This window comes from Pelobates fuscus, chromosome 9, assembly GCF_036172605.1.
Source record: "Pelobates fuscus isolate aPelFus1 chromosome 9, aPelFus1.pri, whole genome shotgun sequence".
NCBI classification, from domain to species: domain Eukaryota; kingdom Metazoa; phylum Chordata; class Amphibia; order Anura; family Pelobatidae; genus Pelobates; species Pelobates fuscus.
In genome coordinates this window covers 61531649-61545388 of record NC_086325.1, presented here as the reverse complement: position 1 = coordinate 61545388, position 13740 = coordinate 61531649, and the positions used below count along the sequence as shown (strand labels likewise).

General features: G+C 43.3%; 1 protein-coding gene across 1 annotated transcript in view; it reads left to right on the top strand.

Moving 5' to 3' along the window:
• The window catches only part of F9 (coagulation factor IX), a 60308-nt gene that overhangs the window by 29367 nt on the left and 17201 nt on the right, over positions 1 to 13740 (top strand). The window contains exon 4 of the mRNA XM_063433525.1: positions 10224 to 10337. Within this exon, the coding sequence (XP_063289595.1) occupies positions 10224 to 10337 (114 nt within the window). The remainder of the gene's footprint in view (positions 1 to 10223; positions 10338 to 13740) is intronic.

Below are 13740 nucleotides of genomic sequence, written 5' to 3'. Positions count from 1 at the left end.
TGAGGAACCATATCAAATGCCTTGGCAAAATCCAAAATCCAGTGTTTTTAAAGTGAAACGCTGCACATACAGGCTCTGTGTACCATGACAACTTCAAATCACTGAAGTGAATGTAAAGTTTAATAAAAGGGTACCTTATGACTGATAAGTCCCAAAAGATAAACAAAAAGATACTTAAAAATCTATGCCACTTCAACACACCATGAAGTTTGTATGATATGTCATACCTGTAGAACCTGCATTAATTATGATGGCTGCCATGACAGTTTAACCCCTTAAGACCGGAGGGCGTACTATTACGTCCTTTTAAAAGCGGCTCTAAACGCCGCAGGGCGTAATAGTACGCCCTCCGGTTTTTAGTAACTTACCCGGTCGCCGGCGGTCCCACGCCGGCGATCGCGGTTGGGGGGACTCCCAGGGAGCCCCCCCGCGGCACATCTTCCTCCTCCGGTCCCTCCCGGTCATGTGAGAGTGAGGTCCTTGCGAGGACCTCACAATCACATGGCCGGTATAGCTGGCTTCTGTATTGCCAGCAGGGGGACCAACTGTAATGACAGTTGGTCCCCCCGTTGGCTGAAAATCAAATAAAAATAATGTTAAAAGTGTAAAAAAAAAAATGTATACTTAGATCATATATATATATATATATTATATATATATGATCTAAGTATATATATACACATATACATACACACACATACACCGTCTAGGTGTATTTTAATATTAATATATATATATAATTATATATATATTAATATCAAATTACACGTAGACTGATACTGATTAAATATATATATAATTATTGTTATATATATATTTATAAATAATATAAAAAAAAAATATGTAAATACGTAAAAAAATAAAATAAAAAAAATAATTAAAAATAAAATATGAAAAAATATATAGATGAGTTTTATTTCGTTCTAACTGTATTGTGATATTAATATATATATATATTTATATCAAAATACACGTAGAACGAAATAATATATATATATCTATATACATAAATATATACGTATATATCACTATATATATACCTATATATAAATAAAAATATAAAAATAAAAATATATATATATATACGTATATATACACATATGTATATATATACCTATATTAATTCTACACATATATTTATGTAATAATTTACATAATTAGGTATCCTAATTAATTACAATTAGCGGGACCTGCCTGACCACCCATGCCGAAAGTATAGGGAATTTAATTTGCTAGCACTATATTTAACCCTATAACTTTCCAAGACACCATAAAACCTGTACATGGGGGGTACTGTTTTACTCGGGAGACTTCGCTGAACACAAATATTAGTGTTTCAAAACAGTAAAATGTATTACAACCATGATATCGCCAGTAAAAGTGAAGTTTTTTGCATTTTTCACGCACAAACAGCACTTACAGGGACGATATTATTGCTGCAATACTTTTTACTGTTTTGAAACACAAATATTTGTGTTCAGCGAAGTCTCCTGAGTACAACAGTACCCCTCATGTACAGGTTTTATGGTGTTTTCAAAAATTACAGCGTCAAATATAAGGCTTGTGTTTAATTTTTTTCACATTAAAATTCGCCAGATTGCTTACGTTGCCTTTATGACCCTATGGTAGCCCAGGAATGAAAATTACCCCTATGATGGCATACCATTTGCAATAGTAGACAACCAAAGGTATTGCAAATGGGGTATGTCCAGTCTTTTTTAGTAGCCACTTAGTCACAAACACTGGCCAAAATTGGCGTTTTTTGCATTTTTCACACACAAACAAATACGAACGCTAACTTTGGCCAGTGTTTGTGACCAAATGGCTACTAAAAAAGACGGGACATCGCTTATTTGCAATACCTTGGGTCGTCTACTATTGCAAATGGCATGCCATTATGGGTGTAAATTTATTTCCTGGGCTACTATACAGTCTCAAAGGCAACGTAACCAATCTGGCGAATTTCAATTTCAAATGTAACACGCTATATTTGACCCTGTAACTTCCCAAAACACCATAAAACCTGTACATAGGGGGTACTGTTTTACACGTGAGACTTTGCTGAATACAAATATGTGTATTTTATTGCAGTAAAAGCAAACAGTATTATGACATTGACAGTTAAAATGTCATGTAGAACGAAAAAAAAAAAAATCTTATTTTCTCCCATTTTTTTCATATTAAATTATGTTTCATAGCTAAATATTTGATATTAAATGAAAGCCCTGTTTCCCCTGAATAAAATGATTTATAATAAGGGGGGGGTGCATTTAATATGAAAGAGGTGAATTACGGTTGGACAGACATATAGTGCAAATGCCAGGTTTTGTTTACGTTTTGTTTCGTTCACAACTTGTACATTTGGCTGCGGTGTTAAGGGGTTAATGCCATGTACTTATAGTCTACATATATTTTTCTACTAACAAAAGTGCACTTTTTTCATATTTCCATTTTTCTCTGTGACGTATTTGAGAATTACCCATGTGCGGAAAACTAGGAAAAGTCCAGCACGAGGGTTACATCTCATTGGATGATTTTAAAAATCTGAATCACGACTGGAACATTCCCCTTTTTTTTTTTTTACAAATTTTTTAAATTTATTTTTTTATTTTACTCAGAGATGTGTCAACCCTTGTGAATGGGATGACATATCACATTCGTTAAACCATTTTACATCAATGTTTTACCATATAGCTAAGTTGCTACTGGGTAATGAGAGATCCAGATTTATTTTCTTTTATACATTTAATTACAATTGGGAAGTAGCTCAGGATCTCTATATGAATGCATCCTTGAGCAGTTCTTAAACTATCTGGAGCTCTTTTAGGGGTCACTCTGGCTGATTCAGATGGATCCATTTCAGAACTTATCCAGATAATTTAAGCTAACTGTATTCATCTAGTAATCCCAGTACAGCTTGTGGTTTGATGTTTTTTCTTTTGCAATGAATATATAATCAGAATAATACGAATCTGTCTTAAAACTTGTGCGGTAGATAATGCCATTATTATCTCTTAAAGAGTTTTCAGAACAATATTTAGAACACAATAACCTTTTATTGCTGGATATATTTCAACTGTAATATTTTGCAAGATTATTTAATATACTTTTATGCATATGCAGTAAAGAGCAAAACAGTCATCAGACACCTGTATCTCAAATCCCCCATTACATATTAAGGATTTATTGGATCATGTGGAGCATTGAAATGAGTGTTGGGTACATTTATATGCACAAAGGAAAATCCATTGCCTATAGTTAGGAAAGATATAGATATTGCTGTTCTGCTTGTATACATATATCCAGCAGAGGAACTAATACAAAGATCTTATTTTATGTGAGGACAAAGCCTATCTGCTTTGTTCTCAAAAAGCACAATTTATGTAATAAATCATTTTGATAGAAACACGAATGCCTTCAAACACGCACTTTACATGTAAAAAGGTTTCTCTAATAATTGAATTGCACAAGATAATGGTTGTTTGATTAAGATATCACTGCAGGAATGAAAGCGTTTTAGACCATGTAATTAACTGAAATTTGGCAAAGCCTGCATCTTTTCTGATGTACAACAGTCACTGTAAATATTTCCAATTTAGAAAGTACTAAAAATAGGTAATAATTATCAAGTATCACATTAATGCTCCTGGGTTATTTTTTATACACAATGAATGGAAGGATATTATTATTATTGATATAGAGACTATCTACTACACTTTCCAGTATATTTGCTTGATGCTTTGATAGCCAGGAGTTATTTTGCAAATGCCTAAATTAGTGACCTTTAGCCAGCATAGATAAGATGCATGTGGGGTATGATACTTCATCAGACATTAGCTTTGTTAGACAGATCTCATTTCTACTGTAAGATAAGCTAAACAGACATTGATTGCGGGCAAGAACAGAAAATATTGTCTTTAAATCTTCACCCCTCAATGGTATAAACTGAAAGAAAAATCCACAGTCAGTTGTAGAGTTTTGCTTCACCTGTGAGCTAAAAAGTAACCCATGAAGAAATGTACTTTGTATGAGCTATTCTATCAAAAACCTTAAAATACCTTACCGCTAGTTAAAACATGTCAGGCTGTACTAGTACAATGGTTAAAATCTCCTCTTTGATGCCACTAACAAATATTTTGTCATCTATGATACGTTTCATTGCTGGAGATTCTGCCCAGAAGTGTAGATGTACATTAGTGTATTTGTAAAGTCATGTGAACACATAACATAGCCAGCCACAATTAAATATTTATGACCATGGGTGTCACTGGATTTACTTGACCGGTGTATAGTTGCCATACATATGGGCAGTCGGAATCTAGGACGAAACACCCCCACATACCTACTCCCAATAACACTGACACTAAGGTATATGGGTTAAATTGTCCACAGCTTTATTAAACAATCTCAAATAATAACAATTAGAATAATTATAATAATATAATATAACCATAATAATAACTTAACATGTAAACATGGGTCATTGCCCCCCGTGCTCTGCCCTCACATCCGTATCCTTCTTTTAATATAAAAGGCAATGACCCCACATAAATAACACACACACATATATATATACATATATATATATATATATATATAACCTTTTCAACTTTACTCCAACATGAATGACTTAAAGTGCCAAACATAATTAACCATGGAAGGGGTATACCCGGATACCCCTACCCCTCCAGGTTCTGAGCCACCTCCAGGACTCGAAACCTACCAACCACCAATGACCACAATGTTTCTTGTCCATCACGTTCTTCCTGGGGAGCCTCTTTCCTCTTCTTAGGCTCCCTATCCCGCCACAAGCTCAAACCTTGACCCCTTAAGCTGTCTGAGCTCCGCCACCCCGAAGAAACAACGCCTTCTGCATCCCCTCTTGCCAACACAGGTTCAGTAGGTCACAACCCACATCGGAGAGATGCACTCCATCCACACGGTAGTAACCCGACAACCCGCCCTCTAACTCCCCGTGCCGTACCACAACACCCCCCAATTTTCTCACGAAGCTCGCCATCAAGCTGTTAACCTTTCCCCTGCACCTGTCAACGGCCACCGGGTCCCTTGCATGTCGCCAACGCCGTCTTGGCACTATCTCTGACCACACTATCATAACCCTGGGAAGCAGATCCATCAGTTTATTGAGGTCCTGCTTCATCCATTTTACCAATCTTCGCTGCGCTATGAGGCCCAGATCATTGCCACCCGCATGAAGGACCAGTAGGTCTGGCCCCCTCCCACCCGCTATCATTCCGAATATTGCCCTGCATACGTCCCCCCAACAAAATCCCCTATACCCAAACCATCTCACAGTCAACTGGTCCTTCGGAAAGCCCAGCTGCTGGCCCCGAGCTCGAGCTGCAGCCCTCCTTGCGGCCCAGAAGACAAAGGAATGGCCCACGATCCATGCGACTTGGCCTGTGGAAGAAGGAGACAAAAGTGTCAATACCCAGTCTCCCCACCGCAGCCCCCCCGGCCCGCCTTATAAATCCAATAAACCCAAAGAACATAGGATCTGAACCGCGTTGATTCCCACCTACCGATCCGTTTCACCAGATCGTCCCCTAGCCCCAGGCGTGTCGTCTCCGTGGCTGCCCCGATGCGGAAGGAGTGTGTCCCGAAGCTAGTAGCCCGCAGCCCCAACCTGCCCAGGCCCAAGCGGAAGACCTTAGTGAACTGAAAACGAGAGAGGGAGGAGCCGTCCGCGTGCACCAACAACGGCCCCCCAATTGCCGGTCTCAAAGCCAAGTACCGCGTCACCGCGGCCACCGGGCACAATGCCGAGCCCGGTAGGGCACCCAACGCTACCACCAACGGGAACAATTCCAGGAAGGCCAGGTTACGCATGAGGGGCCTCGGTGAACAGCTCCAGTTCCGATATCGACACGCCCCCTTGTTGGAAGAACACCGTCCCATTATAGTCCCGGAGAAAGGCATCCCATTTCCCCAAATCAGCCCGCATGTTTAACGACACACGTATGAAGTGGTGCGGGGAACGCACCCCCGCCGTAGCCGCTGACAGGCTGCGGCTTAACACCCTGCCCATAGGTATGACCCTGCCTGTAACTGCCTTAGCGTCACCTTGCGCGCCCGAGCCACCGTGGCCACTGCGCCCCTCAGCCCCTCCAACTTAGCCAGCGGAAGCTCCCCGAGCACGGAGTCTATTTCCAAACCCAGGAAGCTAAGACATTCGGTCGGGCCCTCGGTCTTGTCCGCTGCAAGCGGCACCCCAAAGTGGCCCGTCACCCATTCCATAGTCCGCAACAAGTGCGAGCACTCGGGGGAGTCCGCCGGTCCCACACAGAGGAAGTCGTCCAGGTAGTGCACTACCGCTTTGGACCCCGCCTCAACCCGTACCACCCATTCGAGAAACGAACTAAATTCTAAAAGTAGGAGCACGAAATGGAACAGCCCATCGGGAGACACAGGTCCACGAAATATCGACACTCAAAGTGACAACCCAGTAAATGGTGACACGCTGGGTGCACCGGGAGCAGCCGAAAGGCAGCCTCGATATCCAACTTAGCCATCAGCGCCCCACACCCCGCCCGTCTCACCAGTTCGACTGCCTGGTCGAAAGATGCATAGGAGACCGAGCACAAGTCTTTGTCGATGTCGTCATTCACCGATGTTCCCTTGGGGTAGGAGAGGTGGTGAATAAGCCGAAACTTCCCCAGTTCCTTCTTAGGTACTACCCCGAGTGGCGAAACCCAGAGGCCCTCCAGTGGAGGTGCCTGGAATGGTCCCGCCATCCTGCCCAGCATCAATTCTTTAGCAAGATTGTCCCGTACCACCCCTGGGAATTCCGTCACCGATTTCAGATTGCGCAAGTCCCGTGTGCCACCCCTGTCCCGAAAGGGGATGAAGAACCCTTGCCCAAACCCATCCCAGAGTAGCTCGGCATCCGCCCTGTTACCGTAGAGGCTTAGCCAAGGTTCCATCGCGTCTAATTTCACTGGGGTTAGACCCCGGGGCAGGAGAAGCCCCCCCCACCCCCACTCGCGGAAGGGGCCGTGGCTCCCCCCGACTTACCCGTTTTGAAACAGCGCTGCAGTCCATGGGCACCTCCGCAACCCGAGCACTCGTGCTTGAAGCGGCAGGACGCACCCCACTTGCACTGGCCTTCATTGAAAAGCCAGCATAAGCCCTTTTGCGAGGCGGCCGACGAGGTGGACTGACCCTTTGCGCCAGCCGCATGCTGAAAGGGCTGCGCCTTCTGGGCCATCATCAGCTTCATCCAGAGAGGCAGGTCCATTTGGTCCCACCTCATACCCGGATTGGCCGCTAGCCGTTGCCTGAACTGCTCATCATACCGCCACCAGGCCAGCCCCCCGTAGGTGCGGTACGCTTCCCAAATCCCGTCTAAATAGCAGAACAGGAAGGAGCAGGATCCAGGTGATTTTTCGCCTATCACGCTGGCCAAAACACAGAATGCCCTCAACCAGTTCCCGAAGGACTTTGGGATCTTGCGATAACGCTTCCGCTTTTCCTCCTCCTCCTTCTTTTCGTCCTTCTTATCCTCTTCCTTGAGGTCAATATAGTCCTCCAATGGAAGAAGAGAAAAGATCTCACAGTATCCGCCCTCCCAAATTTTGTCCTTGACCTCCTGCTTGAGGTGAACCCCCAGCGGACCCGCGAACGACACGTAGGCGTGCTGCCGTGCAGCAACCGGCACCCCACCAGTTAGCTTGGCCCGCTCAGATCCCGTGTCCACTGTGCTGGTTGAAACCCCGGGGTCTCCACTGAGGCCTGATGCAGCCGAGACCCCTTCGCTCGCTCCCGCGACCGCCGCCGCCTGCGCCTGAACCCGACCCACGCTGTCCCCCGTGGCACCCCCCACTCCCAATGAGTGGAGTAGTGATTGCAGTGCATGTACTAAAGCGTTGGGATGCATAGATCCGTTGGACTCACTGACCAAGCCCCTCGATCCAGAGGTACCCGGGGCTGCAATGCCATCCTTTGGTTGTCCTGGATGCGCGACATCCGCCCCTTTCCCTCCAACCGGGGAGCCTGCCCAGTGCCTCAAAAATACTGATGAGGAGCGGCTCCGAGACCGGAAACGAGGAGAAGAAGTCCTGGGCAAGGTGTACCGTACCGGCGTCACCCGCCCACCCCGCCCCAGGGAGCGCCTGCCCGCCACCAAGGCCTCCTGCCACGTCCTGCCCTGCCGCTGTGCACCTAAGGCCTGGACCTTTCCGCCTCGGGGACTGCGACTCCTGGATTCCCTCCTCGATGTGCACCCCCGTGAGCCATTCCTGGGGGTCCCGACCCCCTCCCCTGCCAAGCTCCCTGACAGAGACCTGCACCGCAACCCCCCACGCTCACCCCCACTCCTGACTGACATGGGGCTAACACTGCTGGACCCCGAACAAGACCTAACTCTCGACCTACGCCCCCCGCCCCACCCCTAACATCACGGGACCTAACCCTACCCCCCTGGACCAGGCCCCTGGGCTACCAGGGCCCCCCCGACGATCACCCTCCCCCAGGATGGAACCCCCTTTCCCCCCAGGTATAGGTCTCCCCGCCGCTCCGCCGTCCCTCCCCGTCCCTATAATATATAGATATATATATTATATATTTTGTAATGTAATAAAGTTTTTCAAAGAACAAGAAATTAAAATCTGACAGTTGTCCTTCAGTGATCCATTAATATATAATTATTATTTAGAAAGGGATTATACAAAAGTTTAGATCAGGGATGCACCTAAATTTTCGGCCTAAAATGGCTCAAATCAGCCGAAAATCAGGCATAGTGACTTGTCAGGTCCTCGGTCAATGACCGAGAAACACGACATTGGCAGGGGACCCGGTAGCTTGCCCTGTGTGCCGCCGGGTGCGAGGGAGAGAGCCAGTACAGTCTGCAGACTGTGCTGTAACATTTAAACCACTGCACTCCTAAAACTCTATCAGTTCCCTCACCGGTAGCTCCCAAGTCGCCTCTTGGACCCACTGCAAATCATTGCTGCTGTCCGAGTCATGCGCTCTGCTCCTGGGTGCTGCCATTTTGCAGCTGGGTCACGTGTCTGTGACAGGACAACACACCGCTGTTGCACTACTGTGTACCCGGAAGCGACATGTGAGCAGTGGGAAAGTCTGTGGCAAACATACAGTCACACCGCGAGCGGTAAGTTACAGTCTGGCGGCCGGTCAGCTCATAAATTAACTTATTATGTTCTGCCCATACCTGCCAAAATGCACAGACTGCTGATGAATTGTTTTGTCCTAGTACCCAGCACACTCCTGCATTTCTAAATCTGCTGACAGATTTCAAAATTACCAGATCCTTGGGAGTTAGGACCTTTTTTTTGCTGGGCAGTGCTTCAAAATGAAGGACTGTCTGAGCAAATTTTATTTTTAATCAGTATTCCCCTTCAATCCCCCATCAGCTGGCCAGACAGTGTGCTCCTCACCGTGTGTACTGATGCCTATACCATCAGTGACATCTGGTATATGTCATGTTTTTAGTTGTACAGAGATTAACGGGCATTACATGAATTTAATAGAAAATCATCATCATTTAATGAAATCTAAAGTATATTGGAATCTAAATAGCACAAATAAATCATTAGATAAAGGGAAAAAAATATTTGAAAAAGTCATTTTCGGTTTTGGTTTTCAGCCCATCAGTAGGTGCATCAGTAGTTCAGATTATGCAACAGATCAGGTTATGTATTGCTGCTGTTGAGCCAAAAGAAGAAAAAAAAAATCGAAATTTGAAGTGATTTAAAATTTTTAGACAATTACAGTCAGATTTTTCCCTGATTTTATCTCTGAATTTTCAACATCTGGATGTTTTTTGGGGGAAAAAAAATGATTAACTATGTCTTTTAAAAAAACTTCTTTAGCTAGAGAATTCCACATATGTATTGGTTGTTTTGTAAAGAATAACTTTCTCTGCCATAGATGAAATTTCCTTTATTTAAGTCTAAAAGAGGGACCTTGTGACCCTTGTATGGTCCTATTAACAGGTTACCAGAGGTTCATTCCTAATTGAACCTGTTATAGGTTACCAGAGAGGTGTTTCTGCTGGCCCTTTATATATTTGTATATTGTTATCATACACCTTTTGATTTGCCTTTTTTAGGTAAACTAGTTCAGCTTTTGTTTTTTCTTTTAGTAAAGAAGAGATCTGCTGCTTTTGCAAACTGTCTTAGATATCCCCAATGAAAAAGATGCATAATTAAATGCATGCATGTTTTCATGTTTTTTTGTCACAGACGGAGATCAATGTCTTTCAAGTCCATGTATGAATGGAGGAGTTTGCAAAGATGATGTTAGTGCCTACCTTTGCTGGTGTCAGCAAGGATACACAGGAAGGAACTGTGAACTGGGTAAGTAAAAACAATTAGTATGTATACTAATTCTATATACATGATGGACATATGGCCTATTCCTCTCCAAATGCATTGAGCCATTTCAAAATTAAGCATTTAAATCATTCATGAAAGGCTTCTTAGTTTCTCATGAAATCAAATTAAACTGGTTGTTTATTGAATATGTAGAAAAGATAAGAATAATGTGGTTTCCAGAATTGTGAATTGGTAGTAAGAAAAGTCTGCAGTCGCAAATGAGGTTGGGCATAAGGTGGGCACACATGACCAAGTACAGTTCAGAGGTTATTAAGTGAAAATCAAAATAAACATAGTTATCAAGAGACTGTGATTGGCATTTGTGGTGGTATATCTTCGAGAAGATGGGTTACCACCTTCCTTTCCCAGTGAATACAGCTTCAGAGTGATTATACCCTCCTGCACGAAGTACCGCTGTCTCAACCAAACACTAATCGAGATGTAGTGAAGGGATAAGAACTGTTTTGAGACAAGCACACAGATTCATATCCAGCTGCCCCTCTCCCTCCATCCCCCCGCCCCCCCCCCCCCCCAGCATGGGGTCTTCATTCATTGCAGTACAAACCCGCCCAGGCGCCTCTGTGTCTAGCTCTCGGTTAAATTGATTATACCTTGGACACAAAGAGCGCAATACACTAAACACAGCAAAACACAGGTAATAATGACAAACACCCCCACATGCCATGCATTCCCAGAAAGGTCTCTCTGGAGCTCCCGGTTTGGATGTGCCTAGCGTGAACTCAATGGAAGTACAAAGTTCAGCGGGACGCGGCTAGCCTACAACCTGGTGCAGAGTTCGAGTGCTGGCTAGAATTCCTCAGTCTCTTAAATACACAGCGCTTTCCGTGAGTATATGGAGCTCCCCCAAGTCTGTGTCAGTCAATGCCTCTCCACCTCCTCTGTTAACCCTCCAAAAAGCGCCCAGATAGATGCACCTGGGACCAAAAGTGCTCTATTTAAAGTTTTAGTGGATCGCAGTGACTTTGTGATCCGCTTTAGAGTTCCACGCTGATTTAGGGTAGCACCATGTCGGCTTTGTGGCAAAAGACATGCAGTTCTGAGTAGTAGCAGGCCGCTGATGCTGAGAGATATGGGTTGGATGGTTAATCCATAGTGTTATAGTTTTTTTTTTAGAGGAGGTGAGGGTATGTACCAGCCTAGGGGATCAAACGGTCTGTCACACTATTTAAGGGGAACTAAATATAAATGGAGGAAGGGGTTTGAGGGTAGTGTTGTTATCATTAAATGTGTAAATTTAGGAGGTGAGGTCCATAGAACATCTGCAATACTCATAATTTCCTTATTTGACAATTAAGCTTCATGTAATAACTCGGGTATCTTTCAAATTCTAATATATTTAATTCCCACTACTCTCAGTCTGAGACACTATCGCTAAACAGCAATACCTGTGCTATACTAACACTAAACATTAACACTACAGTACTCAAGCACTCATGCTAACCCTAACCTAAAACAAAGTGTGAATTATGGAAAATGAATGTCATCTTGGGATTCTGGAGACATTTTTTAACCACTTGACCTTAGATTTTTTGTTGTGTGTTACAATTCCTCCAGAACCCCTTTACACAGTTTATTGTACTGTATCCTGATTAACACAGGCCAGGCTACATGAAGGGCATTATATTACAGAATTTGTCTTCTCTCATTTTCAAGGCCAAATATGTAAGTAATATATCAGAGGATAAAGAGGACACATGACTGTAGAAGGTGGAGGAGCAAATGTGAATAGGATGAGGGTTATTAGAGAACATTTTTAGGCTTTTGGGGAGGTGGGAAATATAACTTTGGTGGGAATATGGAAAAGAATGTGGACGGGATAGTAGTGAGGTAAAAACAAATGTCTGAGGTGGAGTGGGAGAAGAAAATCTTCTTTACGTGTGAGGGTAAATATGTGTGAAATGTGACTGGATGTGGGGGGCATGTGGCGGGATGGCAGAGACAGGAAAGTATATCACAGAGGATATATGGTTGATGGTAATGGAGACATTGTGACTTTGTGAAAGTCAAAAAGTGACAAATCATCAAATTCATGTATAGCCATTCACAATAGACCAACAAAACACACACAAACCCACTAAAAGACACATAGTAAAACAAACAGATTCCGACAGCCTCATATTAAACAAACTCACATTTACAGTTCAATAAAAATACATGAACACTTTCGGCTAGCCTATAAAACACAGAGTTATTCAGAATCACACAGTAAAGCACAGGTGGACTCTCAACCACGCAGTAAAACACAGTCTCTTACAGCCCCACTTGTAGAAACACAGACTTACAGCCTATTTACAGCCACATTAAAAAGCTCATAAACCTAACCACAGCAATAATAAATACAATATCACATCTGCAGTCAAATTCACAGATCCATTCACAGCTACTACATGCATTGCATGGACGTATTTATGAGGACACTGGATTTGTGTATGTGAATACAGGGGTGTATCTTTCAAGAGCACATGCAAATGAGAATGTACGGTGTATCCGAGAAGAATGTCTGCATATATCTGAATGCAGGAATATGTTTGTGTGGAGGGTTAGCATGTGTGAATGCAGTGGCATTTCAATTCTTAGTATTAGTGTTAATGTGTTATGAAGTACATATATGTACAGTTGCAATCAAAATCATTCAACCCCCATTGGAAAATCGCATTTATTGTCAAAATGTACAGAATTTCATCTGTTTACAATGAACAAATCAAGCAAAAGCTATTGAAATAGCTCAACACAATGAATATGTCCAGTGGTTTCCCCAAATTCAACTGAAAATGCAACTTATAATGACATCTTCAGTCTCAAAATGATTCTACCCCTTCATGGCAAGCATTTTTAGTACTTAGTAGTTTTGTTTTGCCCTGCTGCAAACATGATGCAGTGCCAGATACCAGCTTCTGGCAGTGTTTCTGAGCAATCTTTGCCCATTGCGCGTGAGTAATTGCCCCCAGTTTAGTAGTATTCTTGGGTTTGCATGTTGCAACCGCCTTCTTCAAATTCCACCGGAGATTTTCTATGGGGTTCAAGCCAGGTGACTGTGATGACCACTGTAGAATTTTCCAGGACTTCTTTTGCAAAGAAGCCTTGGTGGAATTTGAGGTGTGCGTGGGATTATTGTCTTGTCGAAAGGTCCAATGAAGCCCAAGCTTCAGCTTCCTCACAGACAGACGGACAATATCTCCTAGGATAGTTTTATTTTCAGAGTATGCTTCATTCGTCTTCCTCCAGACATACCAATGATCCATTTGGCCGATAAGTTCCAGTTTTGATTCATCTCGCCACAGAACATAATCCCAAAACTTCTGCGGCTTATTTATATGATTTTGAGCATAGTGGGGCCAACATTTCTTGTGCTTTTTGGTCAGTA